We start from the raw sequence: 21,945 nt of genomic DNA on the forward strand, positions 1-21,945 counted from the left end.
ACCCAGTCTCTTTGTAGCTAAGTACATCTATTAATTATATCAATGTCCTCACATACCCAGTCTCTTTGTAGCTAAGTACATCTATTAATTATATATATTATACTCTCTTCTCTGTATACATCAATGAGGTCGCTCTTGCTGCTGGTGAGTCTCTGATCCACCTCTACGCAGACGACACCATTCTGTATACTTCCGGCCCTTCTTTGGACACTGTGTTAACAACCCTCCAGGCAAGCTTCAATGCCATACAACTCTCCTTCCGTGGCCTCCAACTGCTCTTAAATACAAGTAAAACTAAATGCATGCTCTTCAACCGATCACTACCTGCACCTACCCGCCTGTCCAACATCACTACTCTGGACGGCTCTGACTTAGAATACGTGGACAACTACAAATACTTAGGTGTCTGGTTAGACTGTAAACTCTCCTTCCAGACCCATATCAAACATCTCCAATCCAAAGTTAAATCTAGAATTGGCTTCCTATTTCGCAACAAAGCATCCTTCACTCATGCTGCCAAACATACCCTTGTAAAACTGACCATCCTACCAATCCTCGACTTTGGCGATGTAATTTACAAAATAGCCTCCAATACCCTACTCAACAAACTGGATGCAGTCTATCACAGTGCAATCCGTTTTGTCACCAAAGCCCCATACACTACCCACCATTGCGACCTGTACGCTCTCGTTGGCTGGCCCTCGCTTCATACTCGTCGCCAAACCCACTGGCTCCATGTCATCTACAAGACCCTGCTAGGTAAAGTCCCCCCTTATCTCAGCTCGCTGGTCACCATAGCATCTCCCACCTGTAGCACACGCTCCAGCAGGTATATCTCTCTAGTCACCCCCAAAACCAATTCTTTCTTTGGCCGCCTCTCTTTCCAGTTCTCTGCTGCCAATGACTGGAACGAACTACAAAAATCTCTGAAACTGGAAACACTTATCTCCCTCACTAGCTTTAAGCACCAACTGTCAGAGCAGCTCACAGATTACTGCACCTGTACATAGCCCACATATAATTTAGCCCTATCAACTACCTCTTTCCCAACTGTATTTAATTTATTTATTTATTTATTTTGCTCCTTTGCACCCCATTATTTTTATTTCTACTTTGCACATTCTTCCATTGCAAAACTACCATCCCAGTGTTTTACTTGCTATATTGTATTTACCTTGCCACCAAGGCCTTTTTTTGCCTTTACCTCCCTTCTCACCTCATTTGCTCACATTTTATATAGACTTGTTTATACTTTATTATTGACTGTATGTTTGTTTTACTCCATGTGTAACTCTGTGTTGTTGTATCTGTCGAACTGCTTTGCTTTATCTTGGCCAGGTCGCAATTGTAAATGAGAACTTGTTCTCAACTTGCCTACCTGGTTAAATAAAGGTAAAATAAATAAAAATAAATAAATAAATATCAATGTCCTCACATACCCAGTCTCTTTGTAGCTAAGTACATCTATTAATTCCCCATATTCCAGAAGAATTGGTAGAAAGCTCTCGCTTCTTTCAGCGACTCCATGGCTTTATTAAAAACCTCCATCTTACAGGGAGAAACGGGGTCGTTATTATTCCCAAACCTTTCCCTTCTTTAAATAATACACACCTTCTATCAACTATTTTCCAAGGCAGGGCTACCCACTTCCCCGGATAATAATTCATTGGTCACAACACTTAATACCTAGTATTAGAAACTAAACTATAAAGTTTGCAAATGTATTAGTGGAGAATATGGATGACTTAATGTCTTATTCCAGTATTGCACCTTACATATCACTATTATTAATAACCCATGTTACCAAATCATTCACACTTGTCTTCCTATTTCCACATAATCTTTCATAACAGTTCAACTTTTCTGGGTTCCTTCCTGCACATTGCTCAGTCTCCCCTGTCCTTTCCAGGTCCTTTTCTTTTACCTGAGAGGCCACAGAGGGAGTCTCCTTCTCATCTTCCACCTTTGTTTCTCTCTTTATTTCCACCACTCTGGACACCAGGGGGTTTTACCCTCTGGTGCATGGTGGAGGTTTTACCCACTAGTGCATGGTGGGGGTTTTACCCACTGGTGTATGGTGGAGGTTTTACTAACTAGTGCATGGTGGGGGTTTTACCCACTGGTGCATGGTGGAGGTTTTACTAACTAGTGCATGGTGGGGGTTTTACCCACTGGTGTATGGTGGAGGTTTTACCCACTGGTGCATGGTGGGGGTTTTACCCACTGGTGTATGGTGGGGGTTTTACCCACTGGTGTATGGTGGAGGTTTTACTAACTAGTGCATGGTGGGGGTTTTACCCACTGGTGTATGGTGGGGGTTTTACCCACTGGTGTATGGTGGAGGTTTTACCCACTGGTGTATGGTGGGGGTTTTACCCACTGGTGTATGGTGGGGGTTTTACCCACTGGTGTATGGTGGAGGTTTTACCCACTGGTGCATGGTGGGGGTTTTACCCACTGGTGTATGGTGGAGGTTTTACCCACTGGTGTATGGTGGAGGTTTTACTAACTAGTGCATGGTGGGGGTTTTACCCACTGGTGTATGGTGGAGGTTTTACCCACTGGTGTATGGTGGGGGTTTTACCCACTGGTGTATGCTGGAGGTTTTACCCACTGGTGTATGGTGGGGGTTTTACCCACTGGTGTATGGTGGGGGTTTTACCCACTGGTGTATGGTGGAGGTTTTACTAACTAGTGCATGGTGGGGGTTTTACCCACTGGTGTATGGTGGGGGTTTTACCCACTGGTGTATGATGGAGGTTTTACCCACTGGTGTATGGTGGGGGTTTTACCCACTGGTGTATGGTGGAGGTTTTACTAACTAGTGCATGGTGGGGGTTTTACCCACTGGTGCATGGTGGGGGTTTTACCCACTGGTGCATGGTGGAGGTTTTACCCACTGGTGCATGGTGGGGGTTTTACCCACTGGTTTTACCCACTGGTGTATGGTGGGGGTTTTACCCGCTGGTGCATGGTGGGGGTTTTACCCACTGGTGCATGGTGGGGGTTTTACCCACTGGTGCATGGTGGGGGTTTTACCCACTGGTGTATGGTGGAGGTTCTGCCAACCATTCCACCTTCTTCCTGTCTGACTTTTCATTCTTTCTTCAACATTCCTCCAGTTTTCTTTATACTTTCCAACAATCCTTCTGCTTTGAACATTTTTAGCACCTCGTGGTCTCTTTTATTGGGTTTATTTGTCTGTTTATTCCTTTAACTTCCTGAGATATTCCTATTTATTTTGCTCCCTAGTTTCGTTGTATTGTGCTCTTCACTTTATTAAAACCTCTCTGTTTCTCTTGTTGTTATATTTCTCCCTCCTGGTCCAGGGCCAAACCTTCCTAACAGTCCGTTAAGTCCTGGATGTCTTGACCCCACGCTGTTCCCTCCTATTGATATCCACATTACTTTTCTTTCTCTGATTATTGCACTATTGGTTATTGGTTTATTACCCCTGTCTCTAGGTTTTATAATTGTTCTCTCTTATTGAGTATCTGCTTACTTCAAATGTTATTACTTGTATGTTTCTCTGTACTGTATATTCTTCTACCTTGCAGCACAGTATGTAATGTTTAATGGTCTTACTGGTCAATCGCTGATATCGTCATGACATTTATTACCATTTTATTTTGTAGTGTTCATGTATTTTTAATTTATCCTGTTCAAACTTCTAGTATTATATTAGTTCAATGGTTATTCATGTTCCATTCACACTTGCCTCCTTCAGTGTGGGGCTGGGTTTGTCCTCCCTGCCAGGTCACAGTCAAGTGACGGTCCGGGAGAAGTAGTGTGGGACTGGGTGCGTCCTCCCTACCAGGTCACAGTCAAGTGTCGGTCCGGGAGAAGTAGTGTAGGACTGGGTGCATCCTCACTGCCAGGTCACAGTCAAGTGACGTTCCAGGAGAAGTAGTGTGGGACTGGATGTGTCCTCCCTGCCAGGTCACAGTCAAGTGACGGTCCGGAAGAAGTAGTGTGGGACTGGGTGCGTCCTCCCTACCAGGTCACAGTCAAGTGAGGGTCCGGGAGAAGTAGTGTGGGACTGGGTGCGTCCTCCCTGCCAGGTCACAGTCAAGTGACGGTCCGGGAGAAGTAGTGTGGGACTGGGTGTGTCCTCCCTGCCAGGTCACAGTCAAGTGACGGTCCGGGAGAACTAGTGTGGGACTGGGTGCGTCCTCCCTACCAGGTCACAGTCAAGTGACGGTCCGGGAGAAGTAGTGTGGGACTGGGTGCGTCCTCCCTACCAGGTCACAGTCAAGTGACGGTCCAGGAGAAGTAGTGTGGGACTGGGTGCGTCCTCCCTGCCAGGTCACAGTCAAGTGACGGTCCGGGAGAAGTAGTGTGGGACTGGGTGTGTCCTCCCTACCAGGTCACAGTCAAGTGACGGTCCGGGAGAAGTGTGCAACCCCTTCAGCACCAACAGCAGAGAACTTTTACACTCACCTTTACACAACTCTTACGCTTTCCTAAACCACCTGCAAATTCAGCCTTTTTCTGATATACTTCCTCGTCACAGAAAAAAGCGGTATTAAACGGGGTTTTACCTGTCTGAGTAGTCCTTTACTGATTCACTTCCTCAACACAGCCAAGCAGTAACCACAGGGTTTTACCTGTCTGAGTAGTCCTTTACTGATTCACTTCCTCAACACAGCCAAGCAGTAACCACAGGATTTTACCTGTCTGAGTAGTAACCACAGGGTTTTACCTGTCTGAGTAGTAACCTCAAGGTTTTACCTGTCTGAGTAGTAACCACAGGGTTTTACCTGTCTGAGTAGTCCTTTACTGATTCACTTCCTCAACACAGCCAAGCAGTAACCACAGGGTTTTACCTGTCTGAGTAGTAACCACAGGGTTTTACCTGTCTGAGTAGTCCTTTACTGATTCACTTCCTCAACACAGCCAAGCGGTAACAACAGGATATTTGCCTATCTGAGCAGTCCCTAATTGATTCACTTCATCTTCACAATAGGCGGTCAACATAGGTATTTTTGCCTGTCTGATCAGTCCCCTATCAATACACTTCCTAGACACTATAGGGCAGTAACCACAGGTCTTTTTGCCTGTCTGATCAGTCCCCTATCGATACATTTCCTAGACACTATAGGACAGTAACCATAGGTATTTTTGTCTGTCTGATCAGTCCCCTATCGATACATTTCCTAGACACTATAGGACAGTAACCACAGGTCTATTTGCCTGTCTGATCAGTCCCCTATCGATACATGTCCTAGACACTATAGGACAGTAACCACAGGTCTTTAATTTAATTCTATTCCACCATGCAGATGGACAGTTGCCACTCCAAACTGTATGTAACAGAACAGTCAACAGGACAGATGAATGAGATGGAATAAATGCCCCAGATGAATTGAATGACTCACCTGACTCAGACTGATTCAATAAGATGAAAGAACTCAAACAGTTCTAATCAAACAAGTCTGAATAAACTGAATCCGACAACACAATCCTAACTCAAACAGACTGAACAAACAAGTCTGGCCAAACTGAATCAGACAACACAATCCTAACTCAAACAGACTGAACAAACAAGTCTGGCCAAACTGAATCAGACAACACAATCCTAACTCAAACAGACTGAACAAACAAGTCTGGCCAAACTGAATCAGACAACACAATCCTAACTCAAACAGACTGAACAAACAAGTCTGGCCAAACTGAATCAGAGAACACAATCCTAACTCAAACAGACTGAACAAACAAGTCTGGCCAAACTGAATCAGTCAACACAATCCTAACTCAAACAGACTGAACAAACAAGTCTGGCCAAACTGAATCAGAGAACACAATCCTAACTCAAACAGACTGAACAAACAAGTCTGGCCAAACTGAATCAGACAACACAATCCTAACTCAAACAGACTGAACAAACAAGTCTGGCCAAACTGAATCAGACAACACAATCCTAACTCAAACAGACTGAACAAACTGAATCAGACAACACAATCCTAACTCAAACAGACTGAACAGACTGGTCAGATGAACCACCTGAACAAGACAGGTGAATAACTCCACTCAACTGAACCATCCAGAACAGATGAAACACACAACTCCCAATCTGCAGCGGCCACAATAATATTTATTTTATACTTTCATTGTTTCCAAATCTAAGTTCTTTAGATAACTATAGTTCATTATAGAATTATACCATTAAGTACAGATAACTATAGTTCATTATAGAATTATACCATTAAGTACAGATAACTATAGTTCATTATAGAATTATACCAATAAGTACAGATCACTATAGTTCATTATAGAATTATACCATTAAGTACAGATAACTATAGTTCATTATAGAATTATACCATTAAGTACAGATAACTATAGTTCATTATAGAATTATACCATTAAGTACAGATAACTATAGTTCATTATAGAATTATACCAATAAGTACAGATAACTATAGTTCATTATAGAATTATACCATTAAGTACAGATAACTATAGTTCATTATAGAATTATACCAATAAGTACAGATAACTATAGTTCATTATAGAATTATACCATTAAGTACAGATAACTATAGTTCATTATAGAATTATACCATTAAGTACAGATAACTATAGTTCATTATAGAATTATACCAATAAGTACAGATAACTATAGTTCATTATAGAATTATACCAATAAGTACAGATAACTATAGTTCATTATAGAATTATACCATTAAGTACAGATAACTATAGTTCATTATAGAATTATACCATTAAGTACAGATAACTATAGTTCATTATAGAATTATACCATTAAGTACAGATAACTATAGTTCATTATAGAATTATACCATTAAGTACAGATAACTATAGTTCATTATAGAATTATACCATTAAGTACAGATAACTATAGTTCATTATAGAATTATACCATTAAGTACAGATAACTATAGTTCATTATAGAATTATACCATTAAGTACAGATAACTATAGTTCACTATAGAATTATACCATTAAGTACAGACCACTATAGTTCATTATAGAATTATACCATTAAGTACAGATAACTATAGTTCACTATAGAATTATACCATTAAGTACAGACCACTATAGTTCATTATAGAATTATACCATTAAGTACAGATAACTATAGTTCATTATAGAATTATACCATTAAGTACAGATAACTATAGTTCATTATAGAATTATACCATTAAGTACAGACCACTATAGTTCATTATAGAATTATACCATTAAGTACAGACCACTATAGTTCATTATAGAATTATACCATTAAGTACAGATAACTATAGTTCATTATAGAATTATACCATTAAGTACAGACCACTATAGTTCATTATAGAATTATACCATTAAGTACAGACCACTATAGTTCATTATAGAATTATACCAATAAGTACAGATTACTATAGTTCATTATAGAATTATACCATTAAGTACAGATAACTATAGTTCATTATAGAATTATACCATTAAGTACAGACCACTATAGTTCATTATAGAATTATACCATTAAGTACAGACCACTATAGTTCATTATAGAATTATACCAATAAGTACAGATTACTATAGTTCATTATAGAATTATACCATTAAGTACAGATAACTATAGTTCATTATAGAATTATACCAATAAGTACAGATAACTATAGTTCATTATAGAATTATACCAATAACTACAGATAACTATAGTTCATTATAGAATTATACCAATAAGTACAGATAACTATAGTTCATTATAGAATTATACCAATAACTACAGATAACTATAGTTCATTATAGAATTATACCAATAACTACAGATAACTATAGTTCATTATAGAATTATACCAATAAGTACAGATAACTATAGTTCATTATAGAATTATACCAATAAGTACAGATAACTATAGTTCATTATAGAATTATACCAATAAGTACAGATAACTATAGTTCATTATAGAATTATACCAATAAGTACAGATAACTATAGTTCATTATAGAATTATACCAATAAGTACAGATAACTATAGTTCATTATAGAATTATACCAATAAGTACAGATAACTATAGTTCATTATAGAATTATACCAATAACTACAGATAACTATAGTTCACTATATATGGGCCATTATAGGATTAAGTACAGATAACTATAGGTGAACAGATGATCTCAGCATGTGTATTTTCCATCGTGAAGCATGGAGAAGGAGGTGTGATGGTGCTTTGCTGGTGACTGTCAGTGATTTATTTAGAATTCAAGGCACACTTAACCAGCATAGCTACCACAGCATTCTGCAGCGATACGCCATCTCATCTGGTTTGTGCTTAGTGGGACTATCATTTGTTTTTCAGCAGGACAACACCCCTCCAGGCTGTGTAAGGGCTATTTGACCAAGAAGGAGAGTGATGGAGTGCTGCATCAGATGACCTGGCCTCCACTTAATTTGTTGAACACGTTGTTGGTTACTACATGATTCCATATGTGTTATTTCATAGTTTTGATGTCTTCACTATTATTCTACAATGTAGGAAATAGTAAAAATATGCCTTGAATGAGTAGGTGTGTCCAAACTTTTGACTGGAACTGTATGTTAAGGGGATTGTTCACCCCAATAGAAAGGTTCCATTGTGATGTCATTATGGGGTATTGTGATGTCATTATGGAGTATTGTGATGTCATTATGGAGTATTGTGAGGTCAATGTGGAGTATTGTGATGTCATTATGGGGTATGGTGTGTAGATTGAATTGGAACATGATTTATTTAATCCATTGTAGAATGAGGCTGTAACGTGACAAAATGTTTCTGAATGCCCTGTATGTATGTTAATGGAATTTGTTCACCCCAATAGTACAGTTTGTGATGTTTTTCTCCATACCTCTAAATACCATCTTATTAGATGGATCCATTTCCCCCCATTAGTTTGGGATTCAGACCTGCAGTCATCTTGATTTCAGACCACTTTGGAGAAGTGATCCACAGGCAGTAAATCTAATGTAGAATAAATGGAACCTGGATCCATTTCATTCTATTAACATGGTTTATGTGTTATAGCAGTAATGGGGTTAAACTGATATTAAAATGACAACTCCATAGGTGGTACCAGGTCAGGGGAGTTCATCTCTGCTCCCAGCATCCCTGGGACAGTACTGATCAACATAGCTGACCTGATGCAGAGGTGGACCAGTGATGTTTTCCTCTCAGTGGTGAGACTTGCCCTTCCATTTGACACACCTTTACCTGATGAGATCATACAAGACGTTACAGGCTTATTGCATGTGGAAACAGACCTGCGTTAAAATAATGTTGAATACTTAATAAGCAGTGTTTGATTGAGTTTGTTGTAATGGAACCAATAGAAAAGTCCTAAAAGTACAAACAATCCCCGCCCACCTGGAGGACAAAGGAAATGCTCAAAGTGTTGGAAAGATTTCAAATAGTATTTGAATCCAGGGTATTATTTGTTAGAGAACACTGTAGCAAAACATTTAGCAACAGAATTATTTTAGATCAGTTAGTTCCTTCGTGTTTCAGTTCATATTCTTCAGTTTGGTGCCTCGTGGATATGATTCAGGTCTCCGTGGAAACATCAATGAAAATTCACCTATGATTTTTACTCCTCACTTCCCCTACAGGTCCATAGGGGTTTACTTCCCCCTGCTGGAGACTGGAGCACACTGCAGTCCCTTTCAGGTCCATAGGGTTTTACTGCCCCCTGCTGGAGACTGGAGCACACTGCAGTCCCTTTCAGGTCCATAGGGTTTTACTGCCCCCTGCTGGAGACTGGAGCACACTGCAGCCCCTTTCAGGTCCATAGGGTTTTACTGCCCCCTGCTGGAGACTGGAGCACACTGCAGTCCCTTTCAGGTCCATAGGGTTTTACTGCCCCCTGCTGGAGACTGGAGCACACTGCAGCCCCTTTCAGGTCCATAGGGTTTTACTGCCCCCTGCTGGAGACTGGAGCACACTGCAGCCCCTTTCAGGTCCATAGGGGTTTACTGCCCCCTGCTTTAGACTGGAGCACACTGCAGTACCATTCAGGTCCATAGGGGTTTACTGCCCCCTGCTGGAGACTGGAGCACACTGCAGTCGCTTTCTGGTCCATAGGGTTTTACTGCCCCCTGCTAGTAAAGACCAGTATGGACTATCAATACAGGTACTGTATGTAGAACCATAGTAAAGACCAGTATGGACTATCAATACAGGTACTGTATGTAGAACCATAGTAAAGACCAGTATGGACTATCAATACAGGTACTGTATGTAGAACCATAGTAAAGACCAGTATGGACTATCAATACAGATACTGTATGTAGAACCATAGTAAAGACCAGTATGGACTATCAATACAGGTACTGTATGTAGAACCATAGTAAAGACCAGTATGGACTATCAATACAGATACTGTATGTAGAACCATAGTAAAGACCAGTATGGACTATCAATACAGATACTGTATGTAGAACCATAGTAAAGACCAGTATGGACTATCAATACAGATACTGTATGTAGAACCATAGTAAAGACCAGTATGGACTATCAATACAGGTACTGTATGTAGAACCATAGTAAAGACCAGTATGGACTATCAATACAGATACTGTATGTAGAACCATAGTAAAGACCAGTATGGACTATCAATACAGATACTGTATATAAAACCATAGTAAAGACCAGTATGGACTATCAATACAGGTACTGTATGTAGAACCATAGTAAAGACCAGTATGGACTATCAATACAGATACTGTATGTAGAACCATAGTAAAGACCAGTATGGACTATCAATACAGGTACTGTATGTAGAACCATAGTAAAGACCAGTATGGACTATCAATACAGGTACTGTATGTAGAACCATAGTAAAGACCAGTATGGACTATCAATACAGATACTGTATGTAGAACCATAGTAAAGCCCAGTATGGACTATCAATACAAAGTTACCATTTAGAATGAGGCCCAGTTCAATGAGAGGAAGTCTTAACAGAACTGGGGGATGACAGACAGGAAGTGGGGGGGTGGAGATCTACTATATTGTTGTGCCAAACACTAAAGCATGATATTGTAATAAATCTACACCCTATTCCCTACGTAGAACACTACTTTAGACCTGGTCAGAAGCACCGTAGTGCACTACGTAGGGAATAGGGAACCATTTGGAACAGAGACAGTAATTCCCCTGAACATCTTCCTCTTCCTCATCTGGTTTCTTGAACAGCCCTTCACTCCTCCCCTCTTCCTCCCCTCCTCCCTTTTCATTCTATTCTATCAGCCACACCACTAGCTCACCTCCACACAGTACATTTACAAGTTAAAGACACACCTTGGAATAAATAACAAAGGAAAACTATTACTAGATGAAGTTGAGTGTTTTTTATTATTTCCCATCACCATAAATCATATTTAATCACTGAACAGTAGCAGACCTAACTTCATCTGTTCCTGACTCTGGATAGTGGATTAAAAAGACCATCAATCTCCAATGATATTAAAGTACTATTCTGAACATTACTGATATACTGAGTGGCAAGTCAAGATATCTGCTGGTTTTATTGTTTGGTCAACACCACCACCTGCTGGACAGGTTTAATGTTGCTGGACTGAGCAGTATGGGAGGATGAAAGATGACACATTTAGGGCCGGTTTCCTGGACATCTACATTGAACATACTGTTTAGTCCAGGACTAGGATTCATCTGTGTCTGGGAAACCAGACCATATAGTTTAGTAGAAAGTAAGTGATACCAGCTTGCAGTGGGCTGACTAGTCCTGAATTGTCCTTTAGTTCCTGGACCATTTTCCATGCAGCTCCAGGTGACAGAGAACACATCAATTAGGACCGAGCCAACAAGCTGATCAATGATACTGAGGAGAATTACATAGAGACAGAGAACCAACTGAGAAAACATATCAATGGTTCTGAATGACAACCAATATACATCAACACCAGACATCATGATTCATGGAAATGTACAAGATTAAAACATTGTATTGAATTTTAATTAATAACAAATCAGTTTACAGTTTAACCAGTTCAGCTATAGACTACACCAGCATGACCAGTATCTATGTGGACCCTACTACAGTTTAACCAGCTCAGCTATAGACTACACCAGCATGACTAGTATCTATGTGGACCCTACTACAGTTTAACCAGCTCAGCTATAGACTACACCAGCATGACTAGTATCTATGTGGACCCTACTACAGTTTAACCAGCTCAGCTATAGACTACACCAGCATGACTAGTATCTATGTGGACCCTACTACAGTTTAACCAGCTCAGCTATAGACTACACCAGCATGACTAGTATCTATGTGGACCCTACTACAGTTTAACCAGCTCAGTTATAGACTACACCAGCATGACTAGTATCTATGTGGACCCTACTACAGTTTAACCAGTTCAGCTATAGACTACACCAGCATGACTAGTATCTATGTGGACCCTACTACAGTTTAACCAGCTCAGCTATAGACTACACCAGCATGACTAGTATCTATGTGGACCCTACTACAGTTTAACCAGCTCAGCTATAGACTACACCAGCATGACTAGTATCTATGTGGACCCTACTACAGTTTAACCAGCTCAGCTATAGACTACACCAGCATGACTAGTATCTATGTGGACCCTACTACAGTTTAACCAGCTCAGCTATAGCAGTACCATAGAAAATAGAATTGAAACAAAACCCAGGATAGAGGGGCTGAGTGAATGTGGTCTGGACTCTGTGGAGGAGGGTCATTGTGTCAGAGACACTGTAGAAGGACAGAGTACCTGCCTTGTGATCCAGGTACACTCCTACTCTGGAGGACTGAGGGCCTGATACTTTAGTCACAACATTATTGTGTCTGAAACAATAACCACCTCTAGAGCACTTTAAACTCCAGGACTTGTTGTTTCCAAATCCACCATCTGTCCCTGTTCTGCTGATGTCTTTATATGAGACTGCTGTATAAACAACATCACCACTCCACTCCACCTCCCAGTAACAGCGTCCAGACAGACCCTCTCTACACAGAACCTGGTACCAGTTGGTGAATCTGTCTGGATGGTCAGGATATGGTTGGACTTGGCCTGTATTGGTCACCTTTCTGTTCCCTTCAGACAGAGAGAGGAGTGTGCCTGCTGTGTTTGGGTCCATTGTGAGCTGACAGGAATCTGGGAGAAGAGCAGAGACCAATGAGGGGAGTCAGAACAATAAGTTAAGTCAGATACTGTATCTACCCTGTCTTTGATTAGAGCACAGCAGAGATCAAATCAGAGAAATATGAGGAGTCAGATAGATACCCAGTCTTTGATTAGATCTACTATTGCTATATATTTCTAGAGGGATTGTTAGGAGTGTCAGTAAAAAGAGACTGTTAGTTACTTCACAATAAAGAGACTCAAATTGTAACAACTGTTCTCTGGTCTTGGGCTCTGGAGGCAGTACAACATCCACTATATTCACTACAGACACACAAACACATTGACAGAGAGAGGGAATGTTATCATCAGACCATATTCCACATGTATATGACTAGTAGGGAACTTTCAATGGTCTAAAGTTGATGTTCTTATTGTTTTCAACACACCTGTAGTGGAGATCTTGGTCCATTCTCCTTTAAGGAAGTCTTCTAGTTTCTCTCTCAGTTCAGACACAGTCTTACTCACATCTCCAAAGTACTGAAGAGGACGGACAACGATGCTGGGTAAGTCTGAAGATACACTGATACTGGAGAGAGACTGATAACTCTGGAGAGAGAGAGAGAGAGACTGATAACTCTGGACAGAGAGAGGGAGGGAGAGAGAGACTGATACCTCTGGAGAGAGAGAGAGAGAGAGACTGATAACTCTGGAGAGAGAGAGAGACAGAGAGAGAGAGAGACTGATAACTCTGGAGAGAGAGAGAGAGAGAGAGAGAGAGAGAGAGAGAGAGAGAGAGAGACTGATAACTCTGGAGAGAGAGAGAGAGACAGAGAGAGACTGATAACTCTGGAGAGAGAGAGAGAGAGAGAGAGAGAGAGAGAGAGAGAGAGAGACTGATACCTCTGGAGAGAGAGAGAGAGAGAGAGAGAGAGAGACTGATAACTCTGGAGAGAGAGAGAGAGAGACAGAGAGAGAGAGAGACTGATAACTCTGGAGAAAGAGAGGGAGAGAGAGAGAGAGACTGATAACTCTGGACAGAGAGAGAGACACAGAGAGGGGCTGAGAGAGAGCAAGGGACTGAAAGAGAGTTTGAGGGAGAGAGGGAGAGAGAGGGAGGGACAGAGGGGGAGAGAGGGAGTGACAGATATAGCGAGAGAGAGAGAGAGAGAGGGACGGAGAGAGAGAGAGAGAGAGAGAGAGGGACAGACAGAGAGAGAGAGAGGGACGGACGGACAGAGAGAAAGAGAGAGGGACGGACAGAGAGAGAGGGACAAACGGAGACAGAGAGAGAGAGGGACGGTCGGACAGAGAGAGAGAGAGAGGGACGGACAGAGAGAGAGAGACGGACAGAGAGAGAGAGAGAGAGGGACGGACAGAGAGAGAGAGAGGGACGGACAGAGAGAGAGGGACGGACAGAGAGAGAGAGAGAGGGACGGACGGACAGAGAGAGAGGGACGGACAGAGAGAGAGGGACGGACAGAGAGAGAGGGACGGACAGAGAGAGAGAGAGAGGGACGGACGGACAGAGAGAGAGGGACGGACAGAGAGAGAGGGACGGACAGAGAGAGAGAGAGGGACCGACAGAGAGAGAGAGAGGGACGGACAGAGAGAGAGAGAGACGGACAGAGAGAGAGAGAGAGAGGGACGGACAGAGAGAGAGGGAGGGACAGACAGAGAGAGAGGGACGGACAAAGAGAGATGGACGGTCAGAGAGAGAGCGGGACAGACAGGGAGAGAGAGGGATGGACAGAGAGAGAGAGACGGACAGAGAGTGAGGGAAAGACAGAGAGAGAGGGAAAGACAGAGAGAGAGGGACAGACAGAGAGATAGAGGGATGGACAGAGAGAGAGAGACGGACAGAGAGAGAGAGGGACGGACAGAGAGAGAGGGAGAGATGGACGGACAGAGAGAGAGAGAGAGGGACGGACAGAGAGATAGAGGGATGGACAGAGAGAGAGAGACGGACAGAGAGAGAGAGACGGACAGAGAGAGAGAGGGACGGGCAGAGAGAGAGGGAGAGATGGACGGACAGAGAGAGAGAGAGGACAACATAATTATTGAGATGAATAGTTTCACATGAAGTTAATTTCATATCACATGTAACAAGACAGTTTAGTTACCTGGAGGAAATGGATGTGATCCTCTGTGTGTGAGAGCTGCTCCAGCTCAGTGCTTCTCTTCCTCAGCTCAGCTATCTCCTGCTTCAGTTGCTCCAGGAGTCCTTCAGCTTGACTCACTTGAGCCTTCTCTTGGGCTCTGATCAGCTTCTTCACCTCAGAGCTCCTTCTCTCAATGGAGCGGATCAGCTCAGTAAAGATCTGATCACTGTCCTCCACTGCTGACTGTGCAGAGCGCTAGAGAGAGAGAGAGACAGAGAGAGAGAGAGAGAGAGAGAGAGAGAGAGAGAGAGTGTGAGAGAGAGAGAGACAGAGAGAGAGAGAGAGAGAGAGAGAGAGAGGGACAGAGAGAGAGAGACAGAGAGAGAGAGACAGAGAGAGAGAGACAGAGAGAGAGACACAGAGAGAGAGAGATAGAGAGAGAGAGAGAGACAGAGAGAGGGAGAGGGAGAGAGAGAGAGAGAGAGAGAGACAGAGACAGAGAGAGAGAAAGACAGTAGGTTCAGTAGCCTCTCTGCACCTCATTGAGTCAGGTCCACCAGGACTTGTCCTCCCTCCTGGACAGACAGGTACAGAACACCTCTTGGTCCTGCTCTACTCTCCTCCCTCCTGGACAGACATGTACAGAACACCTCTTGGTCCTGCTCTACTCTCCTCCCTCCTGGACAGACAGGTACAAAACACCTCTTGGTCCTGCTCTACTCTCCTCCCTCCTGGACAGACAGGTACAGAACACCTCTTGGTCCTGCTCTACTCTCCTCCCTCCTGGACAGACAGGTACAGAACATATCTTGGTCCTGCTCTACTCTCCTCCCTCCTGGACAGACAGGTACAGAACACCTCTTGGTCCTGCTCTACTCTCCTCCCTCCTGGACAGACAGGTACAGAACACCTCTTGGTCCTGCTCTACTCTCCTCCCTCCTGGATAGACAGGTACAGAACACCTCTTGGTCCTGCTCTACTCTCCCCCCTCCTGGACAGACAGGTACAGAACACCTCTTGATCCTGCTCTACTCTCCTCCCTCCTGGACAGACAGGTACAGAACATCAGCCTCTCTTTTCCGGGCAAGAAAGTTTCTGTCCACCAACATGTCTTCTGTTTTGACATCAATACCGTAGTTCTTGGTAAACTCAGTTCAGCATGATGTATCTAGGAAGTTGTTTGAGTTTTATTTTAGTTTTACTATTGAGAGTTCCCTCTATTTGTGTTTTCACTAGATTCATCATTGGCACGGAAAGAGAGTCCCTGTCTTCCTTACATTGATGTGACCACAACAATTCTCCTCAGATACTCCCTTCTCTCTGCAATATCACCAGCATGGTCAGATGTTCAAAACCTGAGCAATGTTCCCATGATTGATAGTTTCCTGGTAGCTTTGCCACAACACTGTCTCTGTGTGTTTGTGTCATCTCATGTTTGACAAAGATAAAATAAGATTTTTTCCAATTTTTGCAGCCATTACTGACAAAATAGTCAAATGTAATGTTTTTTACGAAAAACTCTACATGGAAAGCAGAAAGCTGTGATCAATTAAATACAACGTTAACTAGATATTATCTGTGTCATTTATAGCCTGGCACAGATAGTAAAACTACATTAAATACAACGTTAACTAGATATTATCTGTGTCATTTATAGCCTGACACAGATAGTAAAACTACTGTAGCGACCCGCACAGACAGCTGTGTGTTATGTGTTCGGCTAGTAGGTGGTTGTGTTGTACTTACCAGTTCCCAGTGTTCGCGGGGTCCGACATGCCAATCAACCTGCTATCTGCCAATCACAGGAATGCCTGGGATGTTCTGATGCCGGGCATCCTGGTGGTTGGCGGAGTGGCGTGGAGGGGGCGGGGCATTGGAAGTTAAGGTTCAGCCTTTGTTCTCTCTCTTACGTCTGGGCTTCACAAGAGAAGGTCCCGATTGGCTTGTGGGGTATCTTTCATTTATTTGGCGTGAGCTAAGGCCAAACAGTAGCCTGTGTAAAGTTGCTAATAAACCGTCAATCCGTAACTCAATCCTCTGTCTGGACAATTGTTCCTTTATGATCTAGTCAGGTCATTACACTACATTAAATACAACGTTAACTAGATATCATCGCCACATAACTTATGTCGAATTTAAAAGACACCGTTACCGTTAGTAACGTCTGTTACACTGTAACTTACAGGCAGCCTCACATAAAAACCTATTGGTTAACAAAGCTTTGATTATGACCAAAGTCTATAGTAGTGAAAACTCTCTCTCTCTATTCTAACTTACCACACATTCACATCACTGCCTCGACATGAATGTGTCCTGTCAGAGCCGTTTCCTGTCCGTTAACTGTTAACAGTCTCGAGCCACAGCTTAACCAATGAGCTACAAGGAGGACTGACAGTCACGAGCGGTGCAGCAGCCTCTGCAGCAGCAGCCTCCCCCGGGTCCTAGTGCCCGCCCGGTAAGACGGTTAAGATGCGATGGAACGGTTGACGGAGAGAAAATAAATCACAGAGAAAATATATTGACTGATATATTGAGTTGTTTAGGGAAGCTTTAGCTTTGGCTTTAATACATTCTGAAAATACTTGAAAACCAAAAGAGAAAAGAATAGTAGCCCTCCTCAAGAACAACAAAACCCTCACAGACCAACTTCTTCTTCTATGATATAATGGAGGTCCTCAAATCTTATTTTAGGGATATGGAGGCGTCTCGTGTGGCCAATAGCCTGGGGAAATGCATAGCGCCAAATTCAAATAATATGCGATAAAACTCAAACTTTCATTAAATCACACATGCAGGGTACTCAATTAAAGCTACACTCGTTGTGAATCCAGCCAACATGTCCGATTTTAAAAATGCTTTTTGGCGAAAGCATGAGAAGCTATTATCTGATAGCATGCACCCCCCCTGAACCACCTGAACGAGATGTAAACAAAAGAATTAGCGTAGCCGGCGCTACACAAAACGCTGAAATAAAATATAAAACATGCCTTACCTTTGACGAGCTTCTTTGTTGGCACTCCAATATGTCCCATAAACATCACAATTGGTCCTTTTTTCGATTAATTCCGTCCATGTATACCCACAATGTCCATTTATAAAGCCCGTTTTGATCCAGAAAAAAATAGCTTTCCAAAACGCGACGTCACTACAAAACATTTCAAAAGTTGCCTATAAACTTTGCCAAAATATTTCAAACTACTTTTGTAATCCAACTTTAGGTATTTTTAAACGTTAATAATCGATCAAATTGTTGACGGGTTGATCTGTATTCAATAACAGCAAGTCAACAATACATGCACGATATTCTCTCTTACATAATCCACAGTGTAACCTCTGCCTCTTCTTCATTTCACCAATTATTAACTTCAACCCAATTCCAAAGACTGGTGACATCCTGTGGAAGTTGTAGGAACTGTAAACTGGGCGCTATCTAATTTCCCTTGACAAAGACAATTCAGGGAACTGCCAGAGGGATTTATTTTTTTCTGAACAGTTTTTCCTTGGGGTTTTGCCTGCTACATAAGTTCTGTTATAGTCACAGACATGATTGAACCCGTTTTAGAAACTTCAGAGTGTTTTCTATCCACACATACTAATCATATGCATATACTGTATTCCTGGCATGAGTAGCAGGAAGTTGAAATTTTGCACGCTTTTTATCAAAAAGTAGAAACCCATCCTTTAAGAGGTGCATAGCGCCACCTACTGGGCTGGAGTGTGTTCAATCACGATTTACACCCCTCTAAATCCTCCTACCTAACTCAGTACTTCTGAGAAAATAAAAGAGTCCTACTAACTTCTAATAGTCCCTCCCCCATCCCCCAAATCCCTTCCAAGTGTAATGTTTACTGTTCATTTCTGATTGTTAATTTCACTTTTGTTTATTGTCTATTTCACTTGCTTTGGCAATGTAAACATATATTTCCATGCCAATAAAGCCCTATGAATTGAATTAAATTGAGAGAGAGACAGTTCCATTTTAATGTATAGGGGACATGAGTCAGTCATGGTTCCTCATGGTTATGTGATGAGGCAGCCCAGTTGGTTACATGAACCAGTCTATTCTCTGATAGGGGTCCAGACAGCCTGTTCCCAACAGTGGGATCAGTGGGATTGAATAGGGGCCCCTCTCTCTCTCTCTCTGACTGGAGGAGAGAAGTGAAATGGTGTGTCTCCTCTGGTCAACAATACTCACCTTGAGAGACTCCACAGCCTGTTGGAGCTCCTTCAGCTCCTTCTCTCTCTCCTGGAATCTCTGCTGGACCTTCTGCTGACTCATCCCCAGCTGCCTCTGTGGAGAATCACTCTTCAATGAGCTATCAAGCTTTATTAGTCCAGTAGATCAATAGTATAGTAATGTGACATAGGACCCATAGAGAGGAAGGTCGACAATCCTGAAGTCCCTTTACAATATTATATTATGTTGCTATGTGAATGATTATAGTTTTTATGGTAGGCCTACATGTATCAAGGGGTTGAGACTGAACTTTGGACTCATAAAAGGCCATTCAAAATGATAATAGTGTTTGACTTTAGAAAATGGTGATACATTTGTAACAAACTCAATATTCTCAAGGTTTGTGTTCATATTTGTGGATCCATTTCATATTGTATATAATATAATGATCTCATATTCAAATAGATTTAGTTCCTACTGTATCTTTAATTCTTTGTTTATCAGACAGCCACCAACAAGTTGTTCTGGTCTTACCTGTTTCTCAGTCCTCTCTGCTGCAGCTGACACTGTATCATGGCCTTTATGGTCATCCATTGTACACAGATAACAGATACACTGCTGATCGGTACGACAGTAAACCTCCAGCAGTTTGTCATGATGAGAGCAGATCTTCTCCTGTAGTTGTGCCGTGGCTTTGACCAGCTTGTGCTTCTTCAATGCAGGAAATTCATAGTGAGGTTGGAGGTGAGTCTCACAGTAAGAGGCCAGACACACCAGACAGGACATGAGGGCTTTCTGCTTTCTGGTCCCAGTGCAGAAATCACACGCCACATCTCCAGGTCCAGCATAGCACAGAGCAGGAGGGGGAGCAGCCTGGAGTCCTGTCTTCTTCAGTTTCTCAACCACCTCAGCCAACATGTTATTTTTCATCAGCATAGGCCTTGTAGGGAAGGTATGTCTGCACTGAGGACAGCTATAGACCCCTTTCAGATCATCCTGATCCCAGCAGCCCTCAATACAGCTCCTACAATAACTGTGTCCACAGGCAGTAGTGACCGGCTCCTTCAGTAGATTCAGACAGACAGAACAACAGAACTGGTCCTGGTCCAGCAGAACTCCCTGTTGAGCCATTTGGACGGTTGTTCACTCTCACACAGACAGACGACACAGAGACTCAGATCAGTTTCGTTTCCTCAGAAGAGAGTTTCTGGGAAGGGGAAGGGGAGGGACTTTCTGGTTCTGCCAGAGGGGTGGGGTTAGAAGGAGGGAGGGGTTAGAGGAATGGAGGAAGAGAGAGAGGAACTGCATGCAACAGCAAGAGGGAGACAAATAGTTTTGTTCCAAGTTTAGATCCCTTAAGAAATACTAAAGAAAACAACTTTGTTAGAATATATGAAGGGTAACAGTTTCTATGAAGTACGTATGTATCATTATTCTAATGGCCTTTATAATGCCTTATAATACACCTATGTGTTGTAATTAATCAATAAGGACTGAGGAGGTGTGGTATATAGTTAATATACAGTACCACAGATAAGGACTGAGGAGGTGTGGTATATAGTTAATATACAGTACCACAGATAAGGACTGAGGAGGTGTGGTATATAGTTAATATACAGTACCACAGATAAGGACTGAGGAGGTGTGGTATATAGTTAATATACAGTACCACAGATAAGGACTGAGGAGGTGTGGTATATAGTTAATATACAGTACCACAGATAAGGCCTGAGGAGGTGTGGTATATAGTTAATATACAGTACCACAGATAAGGACTGAGGAGGTGTGGTATATAGTTAATATACAGTACCACAGATAAGGCCTGAGGAGGTGTGGTATATAGTTAATATACAGTACCACAGATAAGGACTGTTCTTAGACAAGACACAACGAGGATTGAGAATTATCTAACACTTTAAAAAACACAATCAAATGTTATTTTATTGGTCGAATACACATATTTATCAGATGTTATTGCGCGTGTAGTGAAATGCTTGTGTTTCTAGCTCCAACAGGGCAGTAATATCTAACAATGCTTGTGTTTCTAGCTCCAACAGTGCAGTAATATCTAACAATGCTTGTGTTTCTAGCTCCAACAGGGCAGTAATATCTAACAATGCTTGTGTTTCTAGCTCCAACAGGGCAGTAATATCTAACAATGCTTGTGTTTCTAGCTCCAACAGGGCAGTAATATCTAACAATGCTTGTGTTCCTGGCTCCAACAGGGCAGTAATATCTAACAATGCTTGTGTTTCTAGCTCCAACAGGGCAGTAATATCTAACAATGCTTGTGTTCCTGGCTCCAACAGGGCAGTAATATCTAACAATGCTTGTGTTTCTCGCTCACAGAGGGCAAATCTAAAAAGTAAAAGAAAATATTAGGACAAGCATTGATAGATATTATATATATATACATAAGAAGTGGACAGTAGTAGTTAAATAGGACAGGTCTTGACTAGAATACAGTATATACATATGAAGTGGACAGTAGTAGTTATATAGGATGAACCTTGACTAGAATACAGTATATACATATGAAGTGGACAGTAGTAGTTAAATAGGACAGGCCTTGACTAGA

The 21,945-nt window shown here is 42.0% G+C and overlaps 1 protein-coding gene and 1 long non-coding RNA gene across 4 annotated transcripts in view; one reads left to right on the forward strand and one right to left on the reverse strand.

Annotated features, from left to right (window-relative positions):
* LOC118947094 overlaps positions 1-21,945 on the forward strand; it is a 179,924-nt gene that overhangs the window by 42,842 nt on the left and 115,137 nt on the right. The gene's annotated exons all lie outside the window — the stretch shown is intronic.
* Positions 8,984-20,567, reverse strand: LOC110491260 (tripartite motif-containing protein 16). Of its 3 annotated transcripts, XM_036972179.1 has the most exons (6): positions 19,902-20,562; positions 19,386-19,481; positions 15,212-15,445; positions 13,538-13,697; positions 13,353-13,412; positions 12,494-13,121 (listed from the first exon to the last, which is right to left on the reverse strand). In XM_036972179.1, the coding sequence occupies exons 1-6, from the start codon at positions 20,496-20,498 to the stop codon at positions 12,595-12,597; spliced, it is 1,674 nt and encodes a 557-aa protein (XP_036828074.1). In that variant the 5' UTR covers positions 20,499-20,562; the 3' UTR covers positions 12,494-12,594. The 3 variants fall into 3 exon arrangements, with proteins under 3 accessions (XP_036828073.1, XP_036828074.1, XP_036828072.1); XM_036972178.1 differs by lacking the exons at positions 12,494-13,121; positions 15,212-15,445 and adding an exon at positions 8,984-9,195 and having other exon boundaries at positions 19,902-20,567; XM_036972177.1 differs by lacking the exon at positions 15,212-15,445 and having other exon boundaries at positions 19,902-20,561.

This window comes from Oncorhynchus mykiss, unplaced genomic scaffold (assembly GCF_013265735.2).
Source record: "Oncorhynchus mykiss isolate Arlee unplaced genomic scaffold, USDA_OmykA_1.1 un_scaffold_121, whole genome shotgun sequence".
Classification (NCBI taxonomy): Eukaryota; Metazoa; Chordata; class Actinopteri; order Salmoniformes; family Salmonidae; genus Oncorhynchus; species Oncorhynchus mykiss.

What these genes read in the sequence shown, in the direction of transcription:
- LOC110491260 (XM_036972179.1), bottom strand. Translation starts at nt 20,498, where the DNA reads ATGGCTCAACAGGGAGTTCTGCTGGACCAGGACCAGTTCTGTTGTTCT. An exon ending in GACCAAGATCTCCACTACAG is followed by an intron (nt 13,413 to 13,537) that starts GTGTGTTGAAAA and finishes GTGTGTCTGTAG; the next exon opens with TGAATATAGTGGATGTTGTA. An exon ending in CAGAGAACAGTTGTTACAAT is followed by an intron (nt 13,122 to 13,352) that starts TTGAGTCTCTTT and finishes CTCTTCTCCCAG; the next exon opens with ATTCCTGTCAGCTCACAATG.